The sequence below is a fragment of the Odontesthes bonariensis genome, chromosome 4, assembly GCF_027942865.1.
Source record: "Odontesthes bonariensis isolate fOdoBon6 chromosome 4, fOdoBon6.hap1, whole genome shotgun sequence".
NCBI classification, from domain to species: Eukaryota; Metazoa; Chordata; class Actinopteri; order Atheriniformes; family Atherinopsidae; genus Odontesthes; species Odontesthes bonariensis.
Window position 1 is genome coordinate 8,260,053 of NC_134509.1, and position 26,911 is coordinate 8,286,963.

The window sequence follows — 26,911 nt, forward strand, 5'->3', positions numbered from 1 at the left end:
CAATTACTTAGTTGTGTCTATCCAACTGGATAACAAAGGCGGATGGTTTTAAAGAGTTCACTCTGAGGCGCTCGAATTGTTTGATTTTAGAACACAGGAATATGGAGCACAGTTACTTGGGCGCACTCAAATGTGTGCTCACCATGTGTGAAAAGAGTACCCAAAAAACTGTATTTAAGTACGAGTAATGTTACTTGAGAGAAATTTAGCATTTAGTTGGTGCAACTGGGGTTTTAGTCACTGCCAATACAGATTTTTGTACAATTCTTACATTGATATATTGCTCAGTCTAATTGGGGTCAGTGTTTAACTTTCCGAGGATGTATTTCTCAAACTAATTAGCACCTATGCAACTGTCTGTGAGGAAACTGCTTGACTTCACAACAGTATCTTCTCTGCTACGATGTGCTGCAGACACTTCTGAGGGTCCTTAAAACAGCTGAGCCGCAGCTGTTCTGCTGGACGAACAAAGTAATGATGGCATTACCCAAAGCCTCTTGTTTTGCTTTATGTTCTGTAACAATCCCCCTCAACTAAAAATCAAGTCTTTGACTTTGTCAACTTGTTCATCTGATGTTTTTTTTTTTTTTTTGTTTATGTTACAAGAAATACCATGAACAAAATAAGACATCAGTGCCATGGCTGAGGATTTCTGCTTTCAATCAGCAGAGCACCACCAGCAGTCTCAGAAAGAAAAGATCAGACAGTCTGTATTTTCTACAGAAGATACTGTAAGATACAGAAGATACTGTTCTCCGGCAAGATAGTGGAGAAAAGTGTAAAAAGTATAAGTCTGAGTAGGGCTCTGGACACTGATCAAACTGCAAGAGTCACCAGCCTATCTGGCCAGAAGCTAGTTGACAATGTATTATACAAAGTGGTGAAAAGTCCATACATTGCCAAACTGATACTTAAGCTACTTTGTATAATTGAGCTTCTTCTTCTTCTCTGATTCATTTATTTATAGCTGGATTAGTATTAAAAGTGCTAGGAAGCAGGGCAGAGCTGGTGGGCGAAGACATGGGCGGAGTCAGATTGGCATATTCATAGGACTCCATTCAATGAATTCAATTCAATTCAATTCAATTCATTTTTATTTATATAGCGCCAAATACAACAAATGAATGAACAAATGAATGAGGAAAAAGGTATCAAGTCATGACTCTAGCATATTAAAGCCTTTTAAAAGATGTTTAATGGCAACAATCTTCACAATTTAGAGAAGCACAGTTGGGTGTTTTGGAGATTAATAACTATAATAATTAATAACTGCTGGAGTTGGATTTAAAAAAAAGAGCAAATAGCAGACAACACGTATGCCAAAACCAGTCTGTGTTAGGCCAATGTTGAGACCAAACAACTTATGCAATTTCAAGCCACATAAAGTGCAATTGGGCCACTTAGCAGTAAAATAAAGTCAGATAACACACAGGTGTAAAGAACAAACTCCCGAGTGGGTGTAATTACTTTCACATTCTCACATTAGCTCCTCTGATAGACCAGAATCCACCTGCTGACTACGCAACAGTGAGTAAAACAGACTCTCTGCTTGGTGCATTTTCTCAGATACCAGTTAATCACAGAGTGCTAGTGGAATGCTAACCATCACCTCCATGATGATGCCCCCTTTAATTTGTTGTTCAGTGTTTTCGTACAGTTCACAGTCACAGTCCAGTCGCGCTCACACTTGCTGACAGCCTACCCTGCCAGTGAACTCCCACATTAAACACACGCACCGTGTCTGTCGCAGAGTGGTGTCAGCCGAGCGTCCTCTGTAGGAGCTCTGCCCTCCAGCAGCCGCCGACAAACCACCAAGCTTCATCTCTCGTTGATTCAACCAGTCTCTCTCAATTTGTCTTTCCTTCTCGCAATTTTGATGTGAGTTTTGTTCTCTCACCCTGTTATGGTTTTCACTTGAAATGGGCTCAAGTGCAAAAATTCAGATCAATAAATTTAAGCAAAAGTTTTCAAAAGTGCTACCCTTTGCTTGTGTGCAAAAAGGGCTTGCCATCAAAAGGGTGAACAGCATCTTACAATGCCTCTATCAGTCGCTGTGCTCTAGTGGTGGTTGTTCCATGCAAGATAAAATTGTACACTGCAGAGAAATTAGAATTTTCCTTTTGTTTAGTTTAGAAAGAAGTGTAGCCCTCAATGTTTTAAGTATTTAAAGAAAGAACTGACCCTGGTTTTGAAAAATGTGTCTGGGCAATCTTTCTCCATATACTGTATATACATACCACAGGAGGTTTGTGTGAAGCATAAGAAGTGAAATGTAACTGGGATGGAAAAAATTAAGCAGGTTTAGTTAACCTTGGGCTAACAGATAGCATTAAGGCTTACTCTCATGTATTTTATCTCGTTCCAAATGCAGCGTGCAGCAGGAAATGATCTTTTTGAAGTGTGTCTGCTCCCTCCTTTGGTACTTGACAAGAAAGAGAGCTGCTTCTCTACATCTGCTGTTTGTGTTTTATTTTTTGACTGTTAAATCTCTATTCTTCCTACCGCTGATTCTCACACAAAAAAAACGTGCCTCACAATAGCAGGAATCTCAAAATTTCCTCTTTCCTTCTCATACATCTCTGGTTTTCACTAAGCGTTTTTTTTTCTCCCTGTTTTTGTCTCCGTCATGCTTATCTCCCGCCTAATCTGCCCTCCTTCTCCGCATGGAGTTCTTTCCCACATCACACAGGGCTATTTCATCGAGTGCCCTTAGATGTACAGTATATATTATACAGACCTAGTGCATGAATTTAAAGTCAGAGTCAAAGTCACTTGTCTCTGCATCAGCCCTTTCTTCCACCGCATGGTCCCAGAACACTCACTCATTCTCCGCTGTTTATGGAGCCGTTTCATCACGTCTTCTTACATGCATATTATAGAGGCCTGCCCTACGCAAGCAGCATGGCTCCAATGAAACATCTGAAAAATTTATCTCCTCTAGTCTGCCTTGCCACACTTTAGAAAGTTTTTCCAACAAAGTCACAAAATTATTCATGTTATCTGCATCTTCAGGGATGGGAGGGGCAAACAGGGCTAAAACTGAGAGCATACCAACTTGTATGCACTGCCTTTCCCATCCTTGGGTTTACTCTCTTCTCTGTATCTTTCGCTACCCTACTTCAACCTATTTTTTGTTGTTTCCTTTTGGTGGCAGCTCCAAAACGACACAGTCGAGCATTTACTATATTTTATGTTGTCCCAGTGTTGTCTCATTGTCCTTTAAAGTGACGCTCCTCGTAACCTTGCATTTTCTACAGAGCAGAAATTGCGTTCCTAAGTTGGTATGAAAAGAAAGCAATTACGAAAGTTTCCCGAGTAAAGCCTACGGGAACTTTTGCCCCGACATAACAAAACCCAGTGCATAAGAATGATAGCAATAATAATACACCTCATATGGCCCTTTTCAATGCAGTTATAGTCAAATTGAAATGTAAAAAAGGCTAAGACCAATTATACAGAGTATAAAAGAAATGTAGGAAAGACATTGACATTTAAGGCTATGTTTTGATAGGGCAGAACAATTCTATTTAAATTATAGCCCGGATGATAGAAATTCTGAAACTCAGTCAGCACAACTTTTTAGTGTTTAGACATAATTTGGTCATTAATATTCTTGTCCGAAGTCTGACTGTCTTCGAACAACTCTTTTTAACATGCACTTTTTTGATTCAAACCTTTTTCATGTCAGCCACTATTGGATTGTAAGCATCACCTCTGCCTTTATCTAAACAACTAAGGCAAGTTAAAACCCGATGCAAAATTATTTCAATACTTTCACACACATATATGTTTTATCCAGTGTCTAAGGGAAAAAACACATCTGCTGCCTGCTGCAGTTGTGTAGAAACCTTTGTATGCAACTCATTTCCCATTTTTCTCAGCTCACTTTTCGTACAGCGCTGTGCTAAACTACTCTAGTCTGTCAGTTTTGCTTTTAACAACAGCATGTACGAGGGGGAAAAGAAAAGATATTCAGATATCCAGCAGCAAGATTAAAAGCTTTTTCTGAAGAATTTTTTTTCTTGAATTTTGAATGCACTCTTCAGAGTCATACAGAGAAATGATTCTCTGTTGTAGCCAAAAAAAAAGCAAAACCCCTCTAACTGCTTTTCAAGCTGAATGCTTACTGCAGCTTCATGTTAAAAGTGGCAAAAATTACTTCATCAATCTTCATCAGAAAGTAGCCAAACACTGGAATTACAAGTCATTTGCTAAAAGTTACTGATGAATAGAAATGACCTTTGCTTGGCACAGAAATGTAAAGGTTGACCTTTGGACTCTTTATGGCCAAAATCACAGAGTCCCATTTCCTAAGGAAGTCAAGCACAGAGTAACTATTGTCTTTATCACCCCCTCCACCTGTTTTCTTTTTTACCCCCCGCCCTTTTCCTCTGTTCTCCTCTCCTTCACTCCTCTCCTTGGCAATGGATTGCAATCAAGCAGCAGCAGAGCAGGAAATGTTGAAAACAAGCTAAAGTGGAGAGAATAGCAGCAGTTAATGGGTGAAGTGGTGACCCTCTTTCACTAGATTGCTGATAAGACTAACCCTTAGCACATTTCTGGCTTGCCGACACAAGTTTGTATAGGTGTGTGTGTGTGTCAGTGTGTCAGTGTGCTTTCGGTCTGTGTCAAAATGAAGCCATGATTACTCAGTGTTTGTTTTGACAGTTTTGAAAAAGGGGAAATCTTTGAATTCAGAATCCTTTCCACTGCTTTGAAACTTGTTAGCCCATTAAACGGCTTCCTGGGGGCCTGTAGACATTCGTTGCCCATAGGTGCGGCGATGAAAACATTCTTGCTCCACTCTTGTGAATTAACAAGCAGCCCATTTGTTCTTAAATCCTGAAATATTTCTTTTTTGATCAGTGGCATTGGTTCTGAGTTTCATGTGCATATAAATGTGGCCACTCAACTTGTACCATGATAATACAATAACTGATGACTTACTGAATGACATAGATAAGATTGTAGGTTCTGTTTGGCTTGACTTTGGTACAGCTTTTAATTTAATTGGCCATGAATTCTTTTTAGGGGAAAAAATCCCTTCTTTCCAACACCGTGGCTCCAGTATTATAAAGGTTGTGAAATGGATGAAAGATTATTTGATTTATAGACTGCAGTAATTTGTGTACTTTAATTGAAGTTTTTCAGTAAAAAGGTTTGACTATGGGACACCCCAGGGTAGCTGCACGAGTCCTCAACTTTTTCGGTCAGCTAGGATTGACGTATGCTGATGATTCCACATTGTACAATCCTCAAGGAGTTCAAATGAGTAAATGATGCAGGGCAAAAGGAACAAGAATGTGTATCTAACTGGGTTACATGGGATTGGCTTCCATGCTCTTGCCATGTAGATAGAAAAACAACAGTAATTGGGAAGATTGACATTGTCAGGCAGTGGATTTTCTTTCCCAAACGTCCCACAAACAGTACATTTGTCTCATCATGAGTTCTCCCTGATGGTTTAAGTCAAGTGCAACCAAAAGAAAGTTGAGAAAATACTTCTGTGTAATTTCCAATTTTTCTTTTTTTTCTTTTTGTAGCATTTGTACCTTGACCAAGACTCAAAACATGCACTTGAAGATTTCATATGCCCCAGGTATATTACAGGTAATTTATGATCATGTTGCTATCCCTGTATCTGTTGCTATGCCGATACTGCTGTTCTGTTAAAGTTGCCCAGCTAACTGAAATTGTATCATCTTGGGTTTGTTAGTGGATGGCAAGATGTGAGAGTAGGCTGGGTTTGTTTAAATTGATTCAATAAACCATCTGCGGTGCATCTTATTTAACACTCACAGAGTCCAGGATGGTCAGTTTTTACCATTTTGAAATTCATGTAAACAGTAACTTCTAGTTCAGGACTATTCCTTAAAGAGTGTGTATTTTCATTTCAAAATGCTTCTATAGAAATGACTCAAAAGTCAGAGAAAATATCATTTCCACCTATTTCCACCATGCGTGGTCATACAGTCCCACACCAGATTTCACGCTATTGGCGTGATGAGAATTGGAACTTTTATTTTCTCTATGAAAAGAAGAGCGTATTGTTTTCTCTTGGGCTATTTTAATGTTCAAAATTGCTAGCAAACAGGCTTCCTGATTAGATTAAATTGGTTCATTAATATGCAGATATTTGTAGTCATTGCTGACTGTGGTTGAGAAGCCTTTTCACGGTGTCTGGAAGAAACGATAAGATGAGAATAATGACAGCTACAATGGTCTCCGAGATTCTTCAATATTTGGACAGCAAATATTCTGATGCGGGGGAATATGGGTGAGGTGGAGGGTGACAATGACCGTTATTTGGACGATGGGAATACTTCATCCTCACTGGAGAGTGACCTCAAACTCCAACTCAGAGAAAAAGAGGCTTTCATTATCATTATAGACTGATCGAGATATTCTGTTCATCGTTCCAGTTTTGGTGTTATTTTGTGATGTCAAAGATTTCAAAACTTAATACATATTCATATCTCAGTTGAGAAATTGCAGTTTTGGGAATAAAAATGTCAAAATGTGACAGCTTATGGCATATGTAGTCGAATTCTGGCACTTTCGAGTTCACTTTCGTATCTTAATGTGTGAAAACCAGGAAAAATACTTGATGGTCGTTTTCTCCTCCTGCAGAAAATGTACAGCAGATGGACACCTTCATAGTCTGAGCTGCTACCTTTTTATTGGGGATCTGACTGGATGGTATTTTGGCCTATTAATATGTGCAAACTAGGCAATCAGAAACAAAATAAAGAGGGTAATAAGAACTGATACAAGTTTAATGGGCAGAAAACATTCAGAGCTTTATAGCTAAATAAATGTAAAAGGCAGCTATCGAGTCGTTCAGGCTTGAATCAGACTCTGCCCACGATACAGCAGCCTTCTAAGCCGATAAATGCTGCCATACGACACAAAATGAACACACTGTGTCTTTAACGCCTTAGTCTACCCCCTCGCTCTCTCTTATTTGTCTTCTCCAACTGCATCCATCACCTGCTCTTCCACTTGCCCCCCTCTGCCTGTCTCCCTTTTTCCCAAATAGATTACGACACAGCCATGTCAGCAGAGACTGAACTCTGCTTCAGAAAGTTTGCCGCACCTGTTCTTTGCCTGCAGTGTGTCCTTATCAACTGGATGGCCCCGGCCAGACCCTCTGCGTGCAATTGGCCTCTGCACCACTCCTCCTCTGCCAAACAGCAGATGCCAAATTAAGCAGGCCATGCCAGGACAATAGAGTGGAAAGGGAAGCCCGCAGCCTTGCAGGAAGCAAATACAATGATGAGAGCAGCCAGCACAGCGGGCCACCGTGGCTGTATTCCCTCTTTAGATTTTACTGTTGAAATATAGAAAATGTGCAGGTGGAAAAATAGTTTGTAGGACATGGTAATAAAGTGGCGAGAAAAATTATGACTAGCCATTGGGTAACTTGCTGAAGGCAAGAACTCTAATAGGATTTTCTTGAATGCCCTCTGTGTATTCACACCAGTTATTTTCCCTGAATTTCACGTAGATATATCAGGTCTATAAAACCTGATGGTTCCCTTATGGAATGCAGAAAAAAAAACAATACAGAAAAATGAAAAGGGGTTTATCCTCTTAGCTTATTGCTTTGAACATGGGAACTTTCCCTGATTAAGAAAGAAGCATGTAATTGGTAAAGTTGCTGGAGGTGCCGCCAACTTCAGCAGAGGGATGATGTGATTGTGCAACCAGCAGGCAAGCCAACAGGGCTGAGCAGTCTGTATGTGAAGCATTAGCTGTGGAACAGGGTGGTGCCTGGCAGCCATTTTGAAGGAGGCTCTATTAGTCGAAGTTGTTTTTTATCTTAAAGCATCACTGCTTTGAAGAGCTTTTTTCTGTCTTATCAGCATTTTGTGTGCATGCTACTATCCAGCCTAGAAAGCTTTATGACCTCCAGTCAGATTATCCTTTTTTCTGTTATCCCTCCGGATCCAACTACTCTCTGCTGTTCAAGCTGACTTGTATATGTATATGTGTGTAGACGTAAGGAAGTAACTTATGAGCAAGCTATCATCGTTGCGCATTATAAGTAGAATAGACACTTGATCCCACTTCCGAGGAACTTCTGTCTTAGTTCAAATCCCTCCTCTCTCTGTTCCTGTTTCTTCCCTCGCTGTCTGTCTGTTTTTCTGACAGCGTCGCAACACTTGCCAGGGGAAGTTCGTTTTTCCCTCTCGTCTCTCCTGCCTGCCTTCTTCTACCTTTTGTGTTGTGGATTTATGATCCCTCTGTTTGCCGAGCCAGAAGTCAACAAGAGCGTTCGGGGCAGGAGTGCAGAGGCAGAACTAGGCAGCCTCACCAAAACAGAGAAACACTGCCACACACAGTCACATACGCATATAGACACACACATTTACAGGCTGTCAGTCTGCATGTTAGATGTGTTGGCATCCCGGGATGATTGAAAGCATCTATGTGGCCCCTCCAGTGTGGTGACAGATGCCATCTTCAGGAACAACTTAATGCAAGCCTGCTATTGTTCACGTTCCCCTGGGCTCACTACAGGTCAGGAAATAGAATAGAATAGAATAGAATAGAATAGAATAGAATAGAATGGAACGTTTGGATTTTCACTTTTCCAGATTTCTGTGCACTTCAAGCACTTTTCATTTATGTTAACTTAAAAGCTGAGCCTGGATGTGTGTTCTTGCCTTAGGAAACAGCTGCTGGCAACATTACCTCACCACAGGGTCTCAATATCAGCAGCTGATTGGCTGCCTTCCGTGGTATCACACAGGCTACCTCATCGGATGATGAATTACTCTGTTGTTTGCCATCTTTATTGTATAATTGTGTGATGATAAGATCGCATGTTTTATTGTTTCACAAACATATTATTAGCAGGATTAAAACCTTGAAATGAGAGGAGGGGATTCCTTTGTGAGGAAAGTCAAACATTAAGCATTAAGTCCTTCGTAGACCTTTAATTTTGCCATACTCTGATATATAATTGATACAATTTGCTGTAACATCGATCTCAAGCTCAATGCCTAGGCTTAAACAATAGAGTTAATGCTGTTGTTGGATCTTGCAGGGCAGGCAGCCAGCACAGCAGCAATGCAGTGTGTCTATAAAAGAAGTCAAATTTCTTACATTTCTGCAGTGCAGTGAAGGTTTTTCAGGCATTTTCCCGAATGTAAAGGCAGTGGATGTCTAAAACGTATTTGTATGAATATGTCACCCACAAAAATGCGCAGAGCATAGATACAGTGGAATCTCTCTTGTACTGCCTTGTTTTTTTTCTTCATCGGTTCTGGCAAGGAGCAAGATGTTTAGGTTAGCTGAGGCTGTCGAAGCGCATTTACCTGAGGCTTTCCAAGTTTAAATGCAGGGAGATATGTCAGTCCCCGTGAGTACAACCTAGCCTCCTTCTTTATAAATGTTTCATGAACGTGTTATGTCATGCTCCTGTAGTTCCCTACAGCCTTGAGTGATGCAAGTGATGAATTCATCACACTGCAAGACAAAGAGCTGCAAAAGAGCGAGCAAAGGAGGACAAAATAAAGACACAGGGGAGTGCATGAGAAGATGAACGGTGAACTTGAGAAATTCAGGATTTGATATCGGTTGGAGAAAGAATGTATCTGAAAGCGAAAGCCAAAGAAGGAAAAAAAAGAACTAAAAAAAATTGCAAGAAAAGAAGAGAAGAGGAGGGAACAGAGTTAGACATTCAGTGGCAGTGAAGTGCTGTGGCCCCTTGCCTGTGATGCTTGCAGACTTTTGTACTACCTCACCGGTAAGCTGCCGGCCGCTCTGTTTTCTGGCCTGTACTCAAATGACAGCAGACATCAACCTCAGACACACACATACACACACCATTACTCTTCTATTGTTGTGGCAGGGCCCCTAATGGAGCTTCCCATTTGAGTCCAGATAGGCACACACAGTCTCTGCTTCATGAGTACACACTCTCACACAAACCCGGCTAGATTGACAGCTTGTCCCTAGGCTGCGGCTGCCACGCATGATTGATGGCAACGTTCCACGGAGGATGCATGAGGCAGGGCAGCAGTGATTCAGGAATTGGAAGCGGCATAGTTTAGATGCAGAAGCACACAACGTATGGTATGTTGGATGGCTGTCGGTCAAGCAGTCGCACTGAAAAATGGAGAGAAGAGCATCACATTTAATTACACTGAAAATCAACAGGAAGGGACATTTTGAAGTTCACAGTAACTGAAATGAACACCCACTTTTTCTTACCCCCCGCACGCATACTCTACACCTTCTCGCACCTTCCCGTCAACCCCTAAGGAACGAGCAAGCAAAAAAACTTTTTCCCAAAACACTCCAGAAAAAAAAAAAACCTCATTATATGCATAACCCAGCGCATGCCTCCGAGAAATCTAATCTCTTCAGATTTAGCTCATACTGCTCAGACTGATGATACCCTAACAGCATGTAGTCCATATACAGTACACCAGAAACTTATATGAGATGTAATGAGGAAATTTATACAATTGCAGCCTTTTTCCAGACAAACATGCAGTCCCATTGGGAGTTGACAACAGTGTAACGCTTCGGTGGCAATGACCACCATGTAGTACATTGTGTAGCCGAAGGCACATCATGGAAAAAAAAAAAATAGTCCTGGTGCTTTTCACCTTTGCTGAAAATCATGAAATCAATCATTTTCAACATCAGGGTAGACTTTTAAGCTGCCATAAGGCAACTTCGTACCTTTTCTGGCAGAAAATTATGACTTTTTTTTTTTTTTACACCTCTAAGGCCTTCATATGAAAAAAAACCAAAAACAAACTCACAATTTGCCCCCATGTGGGTGTTTCCTCCCTTTTGAATCTCAGGTCCTCTATCAAAGGCCTGGGAGCTTGAGGGTTCTACGCTGGATCTTAGCTGTTCCTTGGACTCAGCTTCTTTGGACCGATTTCTCTGATGTTGTTCCCGGGATAAAACGTTACCTATATAGCTATCTATTTTTATATCTATCTATCTATAGATAGATAGATAGATAGATAGATGATGTCTAGCTTTGATACTAATAACAAATTCTACAGCAAAGGAAGGAAAAACTGAATGATCACAACACATGAATGGAAATTAATTATACCAATACACAGCAGGTAAAAAATGGCATTAACACTTGACAAACATGCTTTATTCCTCACTCTCTCCATCTTGACATCCATTCATTCTTTATATCTGTCCCTTAAACAGGGCCACTGTGAATAACTGAGCTGTTTTACAATGAAATATTGACAGTAAAAGACTGTACCATTATACATTTAAGTGCTTCCCGTGATGTCACGGTGTTATGAATCATGCATGACGCCGAAAGAATGTTTTTTCCACCAAGTTAGGCTGCAAGAACCACTGCTGTGTAGCAGTCCCTCGGGAAAGACTGGTAATCTTTCTCAGAGAAGACCAATCACTGGTCTTATTTAGGACTCAAGATTTAAATTGAAATGATCCCAATTCCCCCGTTTTGTTAGATTGCTGTCGACAAAATTGTTTAAAAAATTAGGATCTGACATGTTACTACTGTGACAAGGGATGAAACAGTTACATTTGGAAGTCATCAGAAATATGAGCTACTCGCTGTCACAGCCATTCAGTGCTGCATAAATGCATGCCTGCAGATGTGCTTGTGTTTGCAGTATATTATTTACACTTGTAAACTGCTGCTCACAACACTAAAGCAGAGGGTTGCTTGATCGCAGTTTTTATAATTCTGTTGGATTTTTCTTTTGGCTCTGTTTTTTTTTTATAATTCCGTCTTTTTCTTCTATGCTTTTTCTCACCTGCTAGATTACCGTCCACCTCCAATAATCCCACCCACCAGAGGAAGGGGTCCGATGGGTGGGGGAGGTTCCTCCTCTTCGTCAACCAGCCGCGCCACAACAACACGCTCTCCTCCCTACTACACCACCCCGAGGCCTCTCCTCACCACCTCCCCTGGCCAGCGGTACCGGACGACCACCACAGTCCGCCAGCCCATCTTGGTTCCTGCCGGAGGTTCGTCGACTGACAACAATCAGATTCCTGACACCATTCAGAAAGGTGGACGATCCCCTCCGGTGCAGCCCCCGCCAGCAGTCCCACAGCCCCCTGCCCTGCCTCCCCAAGACTTCTGCAGTCCGAGGCTAATGGCCGACATATCGTGGCCTCGGACACAGCAAGGCCAGATGGCCAAGCAGCCTTGCCCTGTCGGGACCCTAGGTAAGGAAGCTGTATGAGTAAATGGACAGCATAGAGTTTAATATCTTGACCACTTAGACACTAGGGCTGAGCAATTTTATCGATACTGCGATATATATCGATATTTTGTTTCCCGATAAAGTATCGATTTTTATTTATTTTTTATTTATTTATTTATTTTAAAGCTAATTTTATTGAAAAGTCAGACGTTCCAATTAGAAAAAACACAGAACATTAATATAATACAATACAATGCCAGGGGGTCACATTCTACAAAACAGTGATAAATTTAGTTCATAAAAATGTTATATAAAGTGCATAGCTCTTATGTTTGCTTTTGTTTGTCTGGCGGTGTTGTCCTTCCGCTTCAAAGGACGGGCCACCAGTCCAATCAGAGACAATTCATGTCAAATCACACTGTCCCTTTTTTTCAGAAAATAATGTAAGTGTATCGAATCATATCGAATCGTTGGCTGAATATCGTGTATCGTATCGTGAGATTCGTGTATCGCTACAGCCCTATTAGACACGCAAAAGTGTTTAATCCTTCAAGTGTTAACATTATTGTGTTATTTCCTCTTCTGCTTCTTTTTACAATGATTATTATTCTTATTCTTATTCATTTTATTCTTATTATTATTAGTCAAACTGCTAAAACAAACAAACAACAAAAACAGATTTACAACTGCAGTTATGTTGGAGGGGTTTCAAAAGTAATTACAACCCTTATCATGAATCAAAACCTTTTATTGTGCAAAAAAAGCTTATGAAGGCTTTTGTGTGTCCACACACCACAAATAGTGTGGGTTTTATGAGATGCATGCTGGGATGTGCTGCATTATCCCTCAAGAAACAACCTACTAACCCTGACAGATAAATGTGGATAAATCAACATATTTACATTTTAAAAAGGATCAGGAAATGCTGACCTGTGGAGACATTTAAAATGAAAATATCATTAGTTTTCATTTTTATTGGATGAAGAAGAGCTCGATCTGTGTGTGAAATTTCACAACACATCCTCTCAGCTAAAAATCCCACCGTTTTAATAAAATAGCTTTTGTGATAAAAAAATAAAAAAATATTCTCCCATCCTCCAGCTACCATTGTTGCACAGGCAGACTCTGCAAACACAAAATGCCAAGCAGCATGAGAGTCCTCGTGTCTCCTGATGAATGCCAACACTGTCTCAGCCTGTTTGCTTTGCTTGTCTTGCAGGCGTGGCTACTTACATGTGCGTGGCCCATTTGGGCTACTGGGATCCCCAAGGCCCTGACCTCAGCAACTGCACGTCACCTTGGGTCAACCACATCATGCAGAAAGTAAGTCTGAATGCTGCTGCTGGCCGTCATAGTTCCCACTGAGCCCCTGGATTAAGAGTGTGTGTTATGGATATAGCCCCGGAGCAGTTTTTCTCACTCGTGAAGAGGTTGAACCCACAGGGAAAGATTTAGGCCATGTCTCCATCCTTATTCCTTAACCTTAAGTCATGTTTGAGATCTGGCATAGCTGTAGGGAAATTGAAATATCCGATAAGGTCATTTTTTCTCAGTTTGCTGTTACTGTTATTTCAATTCCCCAGTGGACATCATGATAGGCTAATTGGCTAATAGGCTACAAAGAGAGAGAAGAAAAAAATCCTTGTTGCCCTGAGTATGGTGGCCGTGGGGTGAAAAACAGAAGAACTGGAGAAAGCAAACAAACAAAAGAAAAGAAGAATAAGAAAAATAAACTTTTCCCAGATTTTTATTTTTTTTTTCAACACTGGGAAGGTTTGATTATCCCTTATCTGTCTCTCTCTCGCCTATTTCCAAGTCATAAAGTTCTTGTTTGCCTTTCAAAGAAAGAAACAAAAAAATAAATCAGACAAACAACAAAGCTTCTCAGAAAACACAGTAGAAAAAAAACACCACAAAAGAACAGAACGCCCAGGAGAAATTTAAAAAAAGATTAAACACTTTGAATTAAATGGTATTTTTAGAAAATTTGGTGTTATCTAAAACAGTTTTTTCTTGTTCTGGTTTGTTCTGTTTTCTTATATGTTTTCTAATGTGTGTATTTTGAAGTGTGAGTATTCATCTTTTTCACATTTTCTTTAAAGTTCCATAATTTTTGACAGTTTGCGAATGAGCGTGAAGGCTTTTCGTCTTTCCTTTATGAGGCAAACACTGAACGTTATGTTGTGTTGGAATTGTTTCTCTAGAAGAAGTTTTTCATGTTTTCAAGATAACATTCACAAGTTACTGAACCCACAAAACTCAGCGCCCGGTGCAGTCACAGTTTTTTCTCCTCTTTACACCCCTCACATCACTCACCTTCGTTCCTTCCCATTTTTTTTTTGTCTCACTCCGTCTGTCCTTTGTCTTTGTCCTTCCTCTGCTGTGCTGTCATTTCTCCATCTGTCATTGCTGTTACTTTCCTTTCGCCTGTTGTGTTTTTTACTTCACACTCAAACTTTTTCTCCTTTCACTCCTCACCCCAACTAACTTTTCTTTCTTTCTTTCCTCTTTTTTTTTTTTTTTTTTTTTTTACTGTCATCCATCTCTTTCTGTTACTTTCACTTGTATCTTTCCCCCTCACTGCCATCCACTTTGGTTTGCAGCTTCGCTCGGGCGAGACGGCAGCAATTGTGGCCAGGGAGCTGGCAGAGCAGACCAAAGGGCTTCTGCGTCCTGGCGACGTGCCATCCACAGTGCGGGCCATGGCCCAACTGGTCGAGCTGCTGGACGTCCAGCTCAGGAACCTCACTCCTGGGGGCAAGGACAGCGCGGCCCGCAGCCTCACTAAGGTATGGCCTTAGGAAGCAAGGAATTGATGTACAAAGTGCGATTGAGTGAGATGAAGATTTGTTTTTTTACAGATACAGTTTGGATAGGCGTGCAACTTAAATGACAGGAAATAAGGAGAAAGAGGGGCAGAGGCCTTACAATCACTCTAAAGGGTTTTTGAAAGGTATTTGTGAAGAGTCTGATGAAGACGTAGACAGACAATAACACTGATATGATGAATAGCTGCTTTTAGGCATTATTTTATCCCCCTCTGCATGTGACTCTTAGTAATAAGTTTATCTAAATGTTGTTGGAGAAAGATAACTGCTTTTAGGATTTTGCAGGGTCAGCTCTTTTCAGATCGGGACCAAAACTTAATTTAACTCCGTCTCTGTTATTCTTATTGAAACATACAGCACAGATTTGATGTTATATCTCATTGAATTAGCTTAAGTCTTTGAGCTACAGCTAATAAGATGCTAAGAGGATCTCCTTTTACCACAGAAGTGGAGAGGAAGTTCTGTGCTTCCTTCAAATAGGCATTCAGTGTGTGAGTTTAATTAACTGGGATGGGTTGGCTGACTAACCCGACTCACCTGATGGTTTCTTACTCAGGGCCAAGTGGAAGTCCTCCGTAAAAATACTTTTGAAAAGGGCAGGCGCTTTCGAAAACTACTTTGCAAATAATTGGATTAAGCATTTGTCCATCAACATAAAGAGCAACGTTAAATCTAAATTGATCTATCCACTAACCCAGAGACAAGATTTTAAAATTAGCCATGGCTAGATGTCCTATATACATTTCAAGGTTATTATTTTTTTATGTGTCACAGTGCTTTTATGTGCTGTCCCTATCAATTGAAATGGAAATGCAATGAAAATCTACTAAGCTTTATATATGGAGTCAGCCATTATTATTAAGTGCCCCTCAGGAAATACACAAGAAAGGGTTATTTCTGATTTTAAAAATGTTACATGCAGTATGAATTTTATTGAGAAATAAACTAGTTTCTTATGCTAATTTTGTTAGAAAAATTAACATGGCCAATCACGCACGAGTGCCTTCGTAATTAATGCCATCTGTTTACTCGATAGTAGATTCAGAGTTAATCGGTAAGTCACTGTGGAAGAGAAAGGGGGTAGAAGGGAGAAGAGAAAGGCCGGAAAGACAAATACGGTTGAGGGAAATGAGGCAAAGCAAGGGAAATAACAATATAGTTTGGCCACCAAAGTGTTTCTTCACTCTGTTAATAAAGTGAGTGTGAATGCCATTGTGCTTGTGTGTGATTGAGAGGTGTTGCATTGCTAACAGCTTAATTGTTTGAATTTCCAGCTTCAGAAGAGAGAAAGGTCCTGCAGATTTTTCACACAGGTATTTCTTCCTGGTTTGGTCGATGACTTTGCCACGCCGTGTTTTTTTTTTTTTTCTTCTTCTTCTTTTTAACATTAAGCATGTTATCTGCAAAGCAAGCTTTTGTGTGTCTGTGTGCGCTACAACACGTTACAATGCTCTACATAGAATTTGAATTCTATGCCGCTGCAGTCGTCTTATGATTTTGCAACCCAACCCTTTGAGGAGCTCGGCCTATTTAGAGATCTGTCCTGGTCCTGATTTACAGTCTGAAACTTTAAGTCTCCTCAAAGGGATCGCTCATTTTCTTTTTCTCTCAACTTTATTTACAACCCCAGTTTTAAAAGAGTTGCGATGCTGTATAAAATGTAAATAAAAAAGGAATGCAATGACTTTCACATCACTTAATCCAATATTTTATTCACCATAGAAAATAGAAAGTATATCAGTTGTTAAAGGTGAGACATTTTACTGTTTCACGTAAAGATATCAGCTCATCTAAGAATTTGACGGCAGCAACACATCTCAGAAAAGTTGTGGCAGGGCCGTGTCTCCAGTTCCATAGGCATGAATGCACCCCGTGCCATCAGAGATGCAGGCTTCAGAACTGATAACAAGCTGAACTCCTCTTTTATTCTGGAGCATATGTTGTCCACAATTTCCAAAAAGAATTTCAAATTTCAATTCGTCTGACAACGGAACAATATTTCACTTGGCCTGGCCATTTTAAATGACCTTCGGCCCGGATCAGACAGCAGGATTTCCCAGATCATGTAAACATGTGTCTTCCTTTGCACGATAGAGCTTTACCCTGCGTCTGTGTTCACAAACAATGATTTCTGGAAATTTGCCTGAGTTCATTCCTTAATCTCCATGACAGAATTGTGCCTGTTAATAATGCAGTGGTGTCTGATGGCTCAAAAATCTTTTTTGGCCAGAGAGATGTCTCCAGACTCTTGTAATCTTTTGATGATTTTATGTAGTGTAGATGACAGAATATTCAAAGCCTTTGCAATTTTACATTGACAATCATCATTCTGAAATTACTCCACAATTTGTGGATGCAGGTTTTTTTTAAAGACTTTTTTAGCCTCTTCCCAACTTTTGAAATGCGTTGCTAAAGCTATAGAATATTGGTTTATGAGATTTGCAAATAACCACATTCTGATTTGAATTGCAGTTTAAACTCCATTCTAACTTTTTTTCGGAATTGGGGTTGTATTTATTTATTTATTTATTTTTTCTTTTCATTCAGAAATAAAATGACTGATGGGAGGCCATGATCAATAGAAATAATTGCTCATCTTATGATCAGTTCTGTTTGCAGCATTGCAATCAGGCTGGGCTGGAACCAAATGACTGGTTTTCCATCTCTATTCATTGAAATTCATTGAAGTGTGATGCGTATTTACAGCTTGGTCACGGGCCTCAGTGCCTTACAAAATAATACCACGACCAAATAACCCCAGAAATACTACTACTTGTGTTTGTGGCTCAATATTGTTCATTCTTTGTTCTGCTGGCCTGCTTGTATTGATGTTTGTCTCTGTTGACTGCAAAGCCTCACACATTAAACAGAGGATTGAGCACCATTTTGGCATGTTTCTGATCAGCTAAAATCACTACATTAAAGGACTCCAACATCCCCATTCATGTGCTGTAGATAGGCTGCAGAGATTCTGTCTGCACCCCTACAACACCCATACACACACACACACACACACACACACACACACACACACACACACACACACACACACACACACACACACACACACACACTTGATGGGGTTGCTCTTTTTCTACTGATGCAGGCTTTTCTCCGCTCTCTCCTGAAAAGTCTTAACGTCAGCACCAGTCAGCAATGTCACATCATAGAACATGGCTTAGGACTATATGCAAGCTGACACACACTCACACCCTCGCACGCACCACAACTATATGTTTTCAACAATGATCTTACCCTGCCACATCGGAACAATCCCACCGGCTTTTAGGGGGATGACTGCATTCACTGAGCTGGTTACAGGTTCACAGCCAAACTTTCTGCCACACACCTCAGGTACAGCAGGAGGCTTGGACTGATCGATTACATAATTAGCCCTAGTTACGTGAAACAAAATCATAACAACAGTCCTTTACTCTGCCAGATAGAAATGTGCATGATTAGGGATGTGGCGTGGTGCTGCCCTCTCCTCGTTAATTATCTGCAGCTCTAATTGCCAAGTGAAGAGAGTGGGCAGGAGGTTTGGGCTCTTAATAGAGACAAAAAATAATTGAATTCTCTCCCTCCTTTTCTCTCTCCTCCTCACACATCATCCCTCCTCCTCACTCACTCCCGTTTGGGGAACTGGGGACTCGTTTCATGTCTTCCAAATTGGCAATTTATTCACGATGAAGTTGGTGGTGTTGGAGAGGCTTTGATGCTTTACGGTGCACTGATGGAGGGAGGTAGTCTGCCAGGTAGAAGGGAGGAAGAGAAATAGGGAAGGGTGGACCAGAAATCAGAGAAATGAAGATGAGCGACAGAGAAACAATAATGTGGGCAGAGGGGAGACAGCGACGCTCAATGACAATGTTTAATTTGCCCTGTATATGTAGATAGCAGGTTGGAACATGGCATAGTGTGAATTTAAGGGCTGATTTAGCTGCAAAGTCATCTGTCAGAGACGACAACGCCAAATGATAGATAAGCCTGCCTCTGTGATGGAAACATTTTCAAAACATGCACTTTCTGATAGCTCAGCCAGGCAAGTAAATCCATTCTTTCCTCTACTTTCGCCCCTTCGCACACTTCTTACATCCCAACTCTGTCATTTTACACATTAGTGTGCACGAGTGTACACATACTGTACATCCATGCGCATGAGCTTGAGCGTGTGCCCGTGTTCCTCTCGCGCAGCTAGGAGTAGCAGACCGGCCCAACTCGAGTCTGTCTTGCCGCCGCTGTTTACGCTGGATTACCCCAACGCTTCAAAGCATTTCACTTCTGCCCCATTTACTGCTCTGTCTGTGTGTGTGTGTGCACACGCACGTGCGCGCCTTCCCTGCAATATGTAGGCTCACTTCGACACACACTTGCTAACTCACACTCTAACACAAACGACACCCTTATCTGTCTCTGCAGAGTCTCTTTCCTCTTTGAAGACCCCTAAAAAATAGAAAAAAAAACCTGTCTCTACTTTAGCCCTCAAGTCCTCATACTTGTGCGGATAGAAATGTCACCAATGGCACCAGCGCTTACTGACACTCCAACACACATGCCCACACAAACACATATATTCCACCTCCAACTTTTGGATGCAGAGATGTCTTGACCTCAAGGAAATCACACCCCTTCTTCTCTTTACCTATCTCTCTCCTCCGCAGGCCTAATCTCGGTGCCAGTGAATGGAATTTCAATGAAAAAGTTACATGGATGGGAAAACCCGAGATAGTTAAAAGTACTCTAAGAAGCAGTGGAAAGTTAAATGAGAGTAGAAAAGCAGGGTAATCTAGAACACATCAAAGAGACTGCTTGCGAGCAGCATCAGCAGAGTGAGCGAATGGAAACGAGCGCAACTGCTCTCAAATCTGCCGTGCAGAATATCTGCGGCACAGAATATCCTCCCCTCTGTCTGTTTCTGTTGCCTTGGTTGCTACTGTACAGCAAGTAGAGCAGAATGATGCACTACAATGCTTCTCCAAGCCTCTAGTGCACACCCCCAACTACAGGACACGGACACACTTAGTAGCGCACATGCATGTACACAATGTGCAACTCAACACTCAGCATTCATTTAGACCTGAAGCTAGGAGGCCTTCCTGGAAACATAACAGAGGAAAAAGAGACTTGCGCAATAATTATGATGAAAATAGTTTTTAAAAAGACATTAAGTTAAATAGTAAAAATCAGTTAGGAATAATTAGAATGATTAATATTTAAAGCGATTGAATTAACTAAAACGAGATCAGCTGGAAGTGGGAAATTAAAAATGTAAAACTCACCAACTGCCTTAGGGAAAAAATTGAGGTGAGCTTTAGACTGCTCTGCGTTGCAGGTGAACAGCAATAAACTAGATGTTAAAAGGATGATATCAAAAGAAAACAGATACCTTTGTTACATATTTTTGGAGGATGTTTAAAAATCAGTTACATAAAGAAAATTTTGCAAACAGCTTTCATACATTAAAACAATCACCAGTAATGCATTTTGCTTTATGATAAACAACATCAAGGCCGTTGAGGTTGAAATGCATGTATACAACATCACTGTTATCCTGATCAATTCCATAAGATGTCCAATTCCTTATATCTCATAAGACATGAGAACAATATATATACAGCCACATTATTTACATATTTATATAAATAAATGATTTGGCTGAGGGTTTCTTATTTGAATCAACAGAGCTCCACTTATAGTGTCAGATAGGGAAGGTCAGACAGTGTGTGGTCTACGTATGCTGCTGGGAGAATCAATCCTGACATCTTGTTTTGTGGGGCTTTTTGCATCATCTGGAACCAATGAAACGAAAAGCTAGAGCAAGCTAATAGAGAAGTTAGTACACGCTTGGGGGAAAAGACCGTTAAAAAGCGTGGCTGAGCAGGGAGCCGTGGCTTTCAGCCCGCAGCTGAGCTGAGAAAGCTGCAGGAGTTGCTGGTCAGGAGAACCAACAGCCTGCCTGAGTGGTATGGGAGCCGGCCGCCGGGCGAGCAGTGCAGTTCTAATACTGCAGAAAGCAATAGAGTTGCCATTCTGATACTTCCACTTGCATGCATCGTTGCATGATTTAATTCCCTCTTCTTGAGCGTCGAGCTTCTTCAGTTTGAACATTTACTGCTGAAATGAACCAACATTTGAAGTGTTAAACAGAGCATAGCATATACAAGTTAGATTAGATAGAACAGAAATCTATATAAAAAAAAAAAAAAGGTGTAGGGTCATGTCCCAAGCCAATTTAAGGTCATGGAAGGTTTTTTCCAATGCCAAAAAACGAAGAAAAGAAAAAGTTCTAATTGAAGGAACACAGATCACTTTTTAGAGAGTTAAAAACTGTTGGATACTAAACAAATACAAAAACCACTTTCTTATGAAGACAAAGTCCACACTTTTTGTTTATGATGTGTGTTCCCTCACCATTAGAAGAAATGACAGGTTTATAATAATCATTATTTTTGGTGATTATCATTCATTTAGTTTTGTCTACACTCAGAGCTAATTGATGATTAATAAGAGCAGTTTGTAAACTAGTAAAGCATGATTATAAGGATTTAACAACACAATAAACGACATCCGCATGACAATATTAAATGATATAATTACCATAAATTATATCAGAGCAATTATAAGTAGTTTCATGAATTATAATACTATTCAGCCTATTTTTGAAGCGGCGTAGTGATTCGATCAAGTGATATTTTACTGTACAATAGACAAGCTGCACAATTGATTAAAAAGTGTTTTTGAAAATACGCTTATGCAGCCAGCTGCAATTTCACTGGCATCAGACGAACCATACTTCTGTGAGTGAAGTCAACCTAATAAAGCACTGCTAACATCACAAGCAAAATTCCCTTTAACTACCTGAAAAGTACTTGATACTGGATTTAGATAAATTTTTTTTCTTCTTCAGATATGTTGCAAAACTAAACGCAAGCCAGTAACAGGAGTCACAAATACTTCTTGCAAGAGCCCAGGATTTGCTCCCTTCAGGTTAAAAAGTTCCGTGACAACTTCCTATTATACAAGACAAAAAAAGCAAAAAATCTCTCATTGGTTTCACCATTTGTGTTTCTTACTAGAAAAATACAATTAAAGTTTCTCCTGAAAGGGCATTGGAGCTTGTAGCCTGCTGTCAGAGCATTGAAAGGATGCCGGTGGAAAAAAGTTTGACGGTGTACGCAAATGGGTGCTTCACAAGAAGTAGATTAATTAGTTTTTGTTTACATGTGGTCCTCCCAAACTCATTTAATATGCATCCCCACTAATTAGCTGCTAGTGCTAAAAGAGGACATAATATCATCATATTAGCTTGTTGGCTAAGCATCAGCTTTTTCTGTGTGCTATTGTGTAACTACATGTGGATATCATACCCCCCAAATAAACAGGATTAGCTGTAATTCCAAAGGACAGCTGCATGTTTTGTAGCATCTCTTCAGTCAACACTTGTATGATTCATCATCTCGTGTGTCTTTATGCTTTGCCTTATCCGATGCACGCTTAGGTGCACACACCGTTTACTGCTGCTGTCTTCCCTCCTCCTCCTTTACCCTGAGTGACAGGGACCAAGCGGAAGTCAAACTGTGGATGTGTGAATGGCAATAAACTGACATCTCTCACTCTTCCTCTCTGCTCTTGCAATTCCCCATTGGAGACCCCCTCTGCTTGTATAATGGCACCTGTGTTACTTTTTCCACCCTCCCTTCCGCCCTCCTCAAGAGGGAGAGAGTAGCATTGAAAGATGAGTAAGAGATGAGGAAAGGGTGGGAGTGTGTCTGCATGAAGGGTGGTTTACAGAGCAGGATAAAATAAGGAGACAGAGGGGAGTGTGAGATGTGTGTGTTTGATAGCACCTGTATTCGCTTTTCTGCCTCTCTTGCTCCCAGTGGACGCCTGTCACCATGGACTCACTGGACTGTTTTATCGCTCTCCCATGCCCCCCCCCCCTTCACCAGCTCTCTTTTCTCTCTGTCTCTTTATCTCTCCCTGGTTCTTCGGAGATGTGTGTGTGTGTGTGTGTGTGTGTGTGTGTGTGTGTGTGTGTGTGTGGTGTTCATGTCTGAAAAGGAGGAGAAGAATTCTAAAGAGCATAAGGGAATGTGAGCTGGAGACAAAATCTGTATTGTTTCATGGAAAACATTTCATCTGCAGCATGGGAGCCAACCCGTCTCTTTTCGTTTTGGTCATTTTTTTTGGATTCGGAACTGCCCCGTGCGGCTGGATGTGAACCAGAAGACATTATCTGATGAAACCCTAAGTTCTTCTCACACCCTCAAGCGCAAACTTTCCAACTCAAAGATAAGACTGTTGTTTTAAAAACAGGCAAGAAAGAAAATAAGAAAAGCTGAGCCAGGTCTTGTGGTGTCAACACATGCTGATTGCAATCAAGTAATCAGCTTAGTTCGAATCTCAGAACATCTGTGATATCTTACATACAAAGAGAAAAAAGTGAATAATAAACATTGAAAAGTGGATAAGATCAGCTTTTTTAGATTAATATCTTCATCTTCTTTTTTTGCTTTCGTTGTCTGCATGGGAATGCCACATTTTCATCGCTTACTTTTTTTTTTTTTATTGTCTTGATTGCCATGATTTATCAACATGATAAATGAAAAGCTACTCAATCCTTACTGTCGCATTCCTTTGACTGCTGTCTGCAGTGGTTTCGGTGTTGCAAAATTGCTTGTATTATGAATAGATTTCCATTCATTGTCTCTTTAACATGACTGACTGGAAGTGTTAAAAGTGTTAGCATTGGCTTCAGCTACATGACCTCTGTGTCTTTTTTGCTGCTTCAGGCTATGGTGGAAACGGTAAATAATTTGCTGCATCCACGAGCCCAGTCTGCGTGGAAAGAGCTGCCCACCAGTGAGCAGCTGCACTCGGCTACCCTGCTCCTCGACACGGTGGAAACCGGCGCCTTTATGCTGGCTGACAACCTCCTGAAGACCGACACTGTGCAGGAGACCACTGACTATATCCGTGAGTACATTTTCAGCTTTCTTCCCCATGTGTCAGTTGCACCCTGCAACTGTCAAAAAGGCTGTTGAGTAAGGCACTGAACTTTAATTCGCTACAATGGATCAGAACTGTGGCCAACACCTGCATGTTGCACCAAAATAGAAAAAAGAAAAGCATCTGTACCGGTACATCCATCCTCTTGCTATACCTACGTTATCCATGCTAGGTCATCGTAGGCTGGAGCCTCTAAAATGGGACGATGTTTCCAGTCTATCACTGGGTTTACACAAAGAGTCAGCCAACCAATCATACACACTCATACCTACAGCCAATTTGGTGATACCAATCAACCCAACTAACCAGTGAAGCACAAACCAGGGACCTTCTTGCTGGGTGGAATCTGTGCGATACTTTCTGTCTCTCTGAAGCACTTAAGCATGTTTTTTTTTTTCAGGGAAAAATAGATATGTTGCACTGTATCCTAATGACAGATTGTAATGACAACATCTTTATGAAATTCATTCCAGCTTCTATACATTTTAGATGTAAATATGATAATAAACATTATAACAAATTATAAAAAATATTATAAATTCGGCTCATTTACATTGGAGTGCATGGACTTCTAGAACAGAAGTCTGTCCCGCAAAACCTGTTTGAAAGCATGTGTGTAACGATTTTCCATGCATACAGAATCTGATTGTTTTCATGTATCTCAGTCAGAATCAAAGACATCCGATTTAATGATGTAGCTGCTTCATTTTGCACGGCGCTGCAAGGTAATATGTTCGCAACACAAAAGGAACGGCCGCACTTATTTGGTTACATAAACGAGGGACAATGAATGAATGCTTTTATGAATGCAGTAACATAAGTCATCATGTTCAGTGTGTCTTTGCACTGTGTAATTTGAAGGCATCTGTACTCTAAAACACAGCGTGACTGAACACTAAAGAGTCACTAAAAACTGCTGCGTAATTGTCTTAATGACGAATAATTCTGAAATAAAGCAAATTTTCCTCAGCTTGAATGAAAATAAGACTGAGGTCACAATCTTGAACATTTATTGGCATGGGTGGTCTTGGCCATCTGCGTTCTTAGATTCACTCATCTGTGAAAAGTCTTGGGGTTTATTTTTGTGGTAATTTTAGATTTGACAAGCAGATTTCATCAGTTGTTTGGTCCAGCGTCTCTCATAGTCAAGGTAATGGCCTACCCCCCACATAAAGATTTAGAGAGGGCAATCTGTGCTTTTATAACATCTCATCTTGATAATTGCAATTCTTTGTATGTCGGTATAGACCTGTCACCACTAACATGCGACTGCTCGTCTCCCGACGGAGAAGAAAAAGAGAGAACACTTTACTCCTTCACTGTTTTCCCTACGCTGGCTTCTCATTCACAGGTTGATTTAAAACTTTCATTGTTGACCATTTAATCCCTCAATCAATGGACTACTCAAACTGCCTCATCTCTACACTCCAGCCAGTTGCTCACGGATGTACCCACAGTACATCTGGACCCAAAACTGAACACGATCGAGCCTTTGCAGTAGCCGTCCCCACCCATACAAAAGCCCCCCAAACAGTAAAATTGCTCTGTTTCTAAAAACCTTTTATCCGCTTTGGGCTTTTTTTCAAACTGAGAGTCCTGCGATACCTGCAGTTTTAATATATTTTACTACTTAGATATATTGTTTTATATTTGTTGGAATTGTGACATTCTTAGCTACTGGCTCAGACTGCTTTGACTGGCCAGCTAATTGATGAAAAATGGCAGTTTTTCATCAAGGCAACTACTTATTCTTTGTTTGAAGCGTGCCAAATTAGCAATGGTATTTGCAATATGCAAATATGTTTTATAACGATGTCGGTGAACAACCCAAGAAAGGCTGGGACTGCAAGCAATGTGTGTCAGGCTGTCCAAGTGAAGTCTTCACTGTGGGAGTGGATAACATCTATGTGACTGCGCAAACCGATAACATGCACAAAAATTTATAAAACATCTCAAGGAAAGGGAAATCCCCCCGTCCCGTTAGATGGAGGTCACAATAAAGATGTTTTTAAAGGGTCATATCCGCAGAGATCCTCATCTAACAAACTGCAGGCAACAATCTTGGCCTCGAGGCAGGCACGAGTTGTTTGCCAGAGACAATCATTTTTATTTACTTATTTATTTTTTCCATGTTTTCTTCTCTCTGCTCGTGGGCGGAATCAACAAATTAGAACAGTGCTAGTTATTATGCCATTGTGCACATCACTTTCCTCCTCTCTCCTTCACCTCTTTCCATCATCCCTTCCACTCTTTTCTCGCTCATCATCTCGTCTCATAACAGAGTTTTACTAGAGAGCTAAAGGCCTCTTTGCTTTTCATCGCTTTAGACGGTGATATAACTGTGAGCCATCATTTCATCTGCACCCAGAGAAGAACATTGAGCCCTCTTGTGTTTTCCTCGGTTATCCTGCTGTTTACTCCCCTTTTGATTTGATATTTAAAAATTTCCTCCGCGTGGCTCCCTTGCTACTGGGATTCAGCGTGCTACTCAGTCACAGATGAAAAGCCATGGAGGAGGAGCGGGGAAGAGAGGAAACTGAAGATGATAAGACAAGAAGAAGACTGGATGAGTGCATGTTTGAGGGTGATGGTGGCAGTAGAATGTCAAATGATGCTCTAAGGTTTTTCTTGTCTAATTTTGCTCACTTTCACATCGGAAAGCCATATTACAGCTACTTAAGTCACACAGCGTAGCAATAACATCACTGTAGTTTCAAACAAATTATACGGATCTATGAGATTCCTCACAGCCGGACCTCGTTATGTTCCTGATTAACTTTAAGGACAACTGTTTGGTGCAACAGCTGACATCCCACATTGTTCCAATTTACATAATTTCAGGCTTATATCTCCACCGACTTCGTTTTCTCCTGAATGCGGCACATATATGTAGTTACATAA

The 26,911-nt window shown here is 40.7% G+C and overlaps 1 protein-coding gene across 6 annotated transcripts in view; it reads left to right on the forward strand.

The window, feature by feature from the left end:
• Nucleotides 1-26,911, forward strand: part of adgrl3.1 (adhesion G protein-coupled receptor L3.1) — a 131,635-nt gene that overhangs the window by 72,948 nt on the left and 31,776 nt on the right. For all 6 annotated transcript variants that reach the window (XM_075462777.1, XM_075462772.1, XM_075462773.1 and 3 more), the window contains 5 exons: nt 11,785-12,195; nt 13,393-13,496; nt 14,777-14,962; nt 16,276-16,314; nt 23,794-23,977. In XM_075462777.1, the coding sequence (XP_075318892.1) occupies nt 11,785-12,195; nt 13,393-13,496; nt 14,777-14,962; nt 16,276-16,314; nt 23,794-23,977 (924 nt within the window). The remainder of the gene's footprint in view (nt 1-11,784; nt 12,196-13,392; nt 13,497-14,776; nt 14,963-16,275; nt 16,315-23,793; nt 23,978-26,911) is intronic.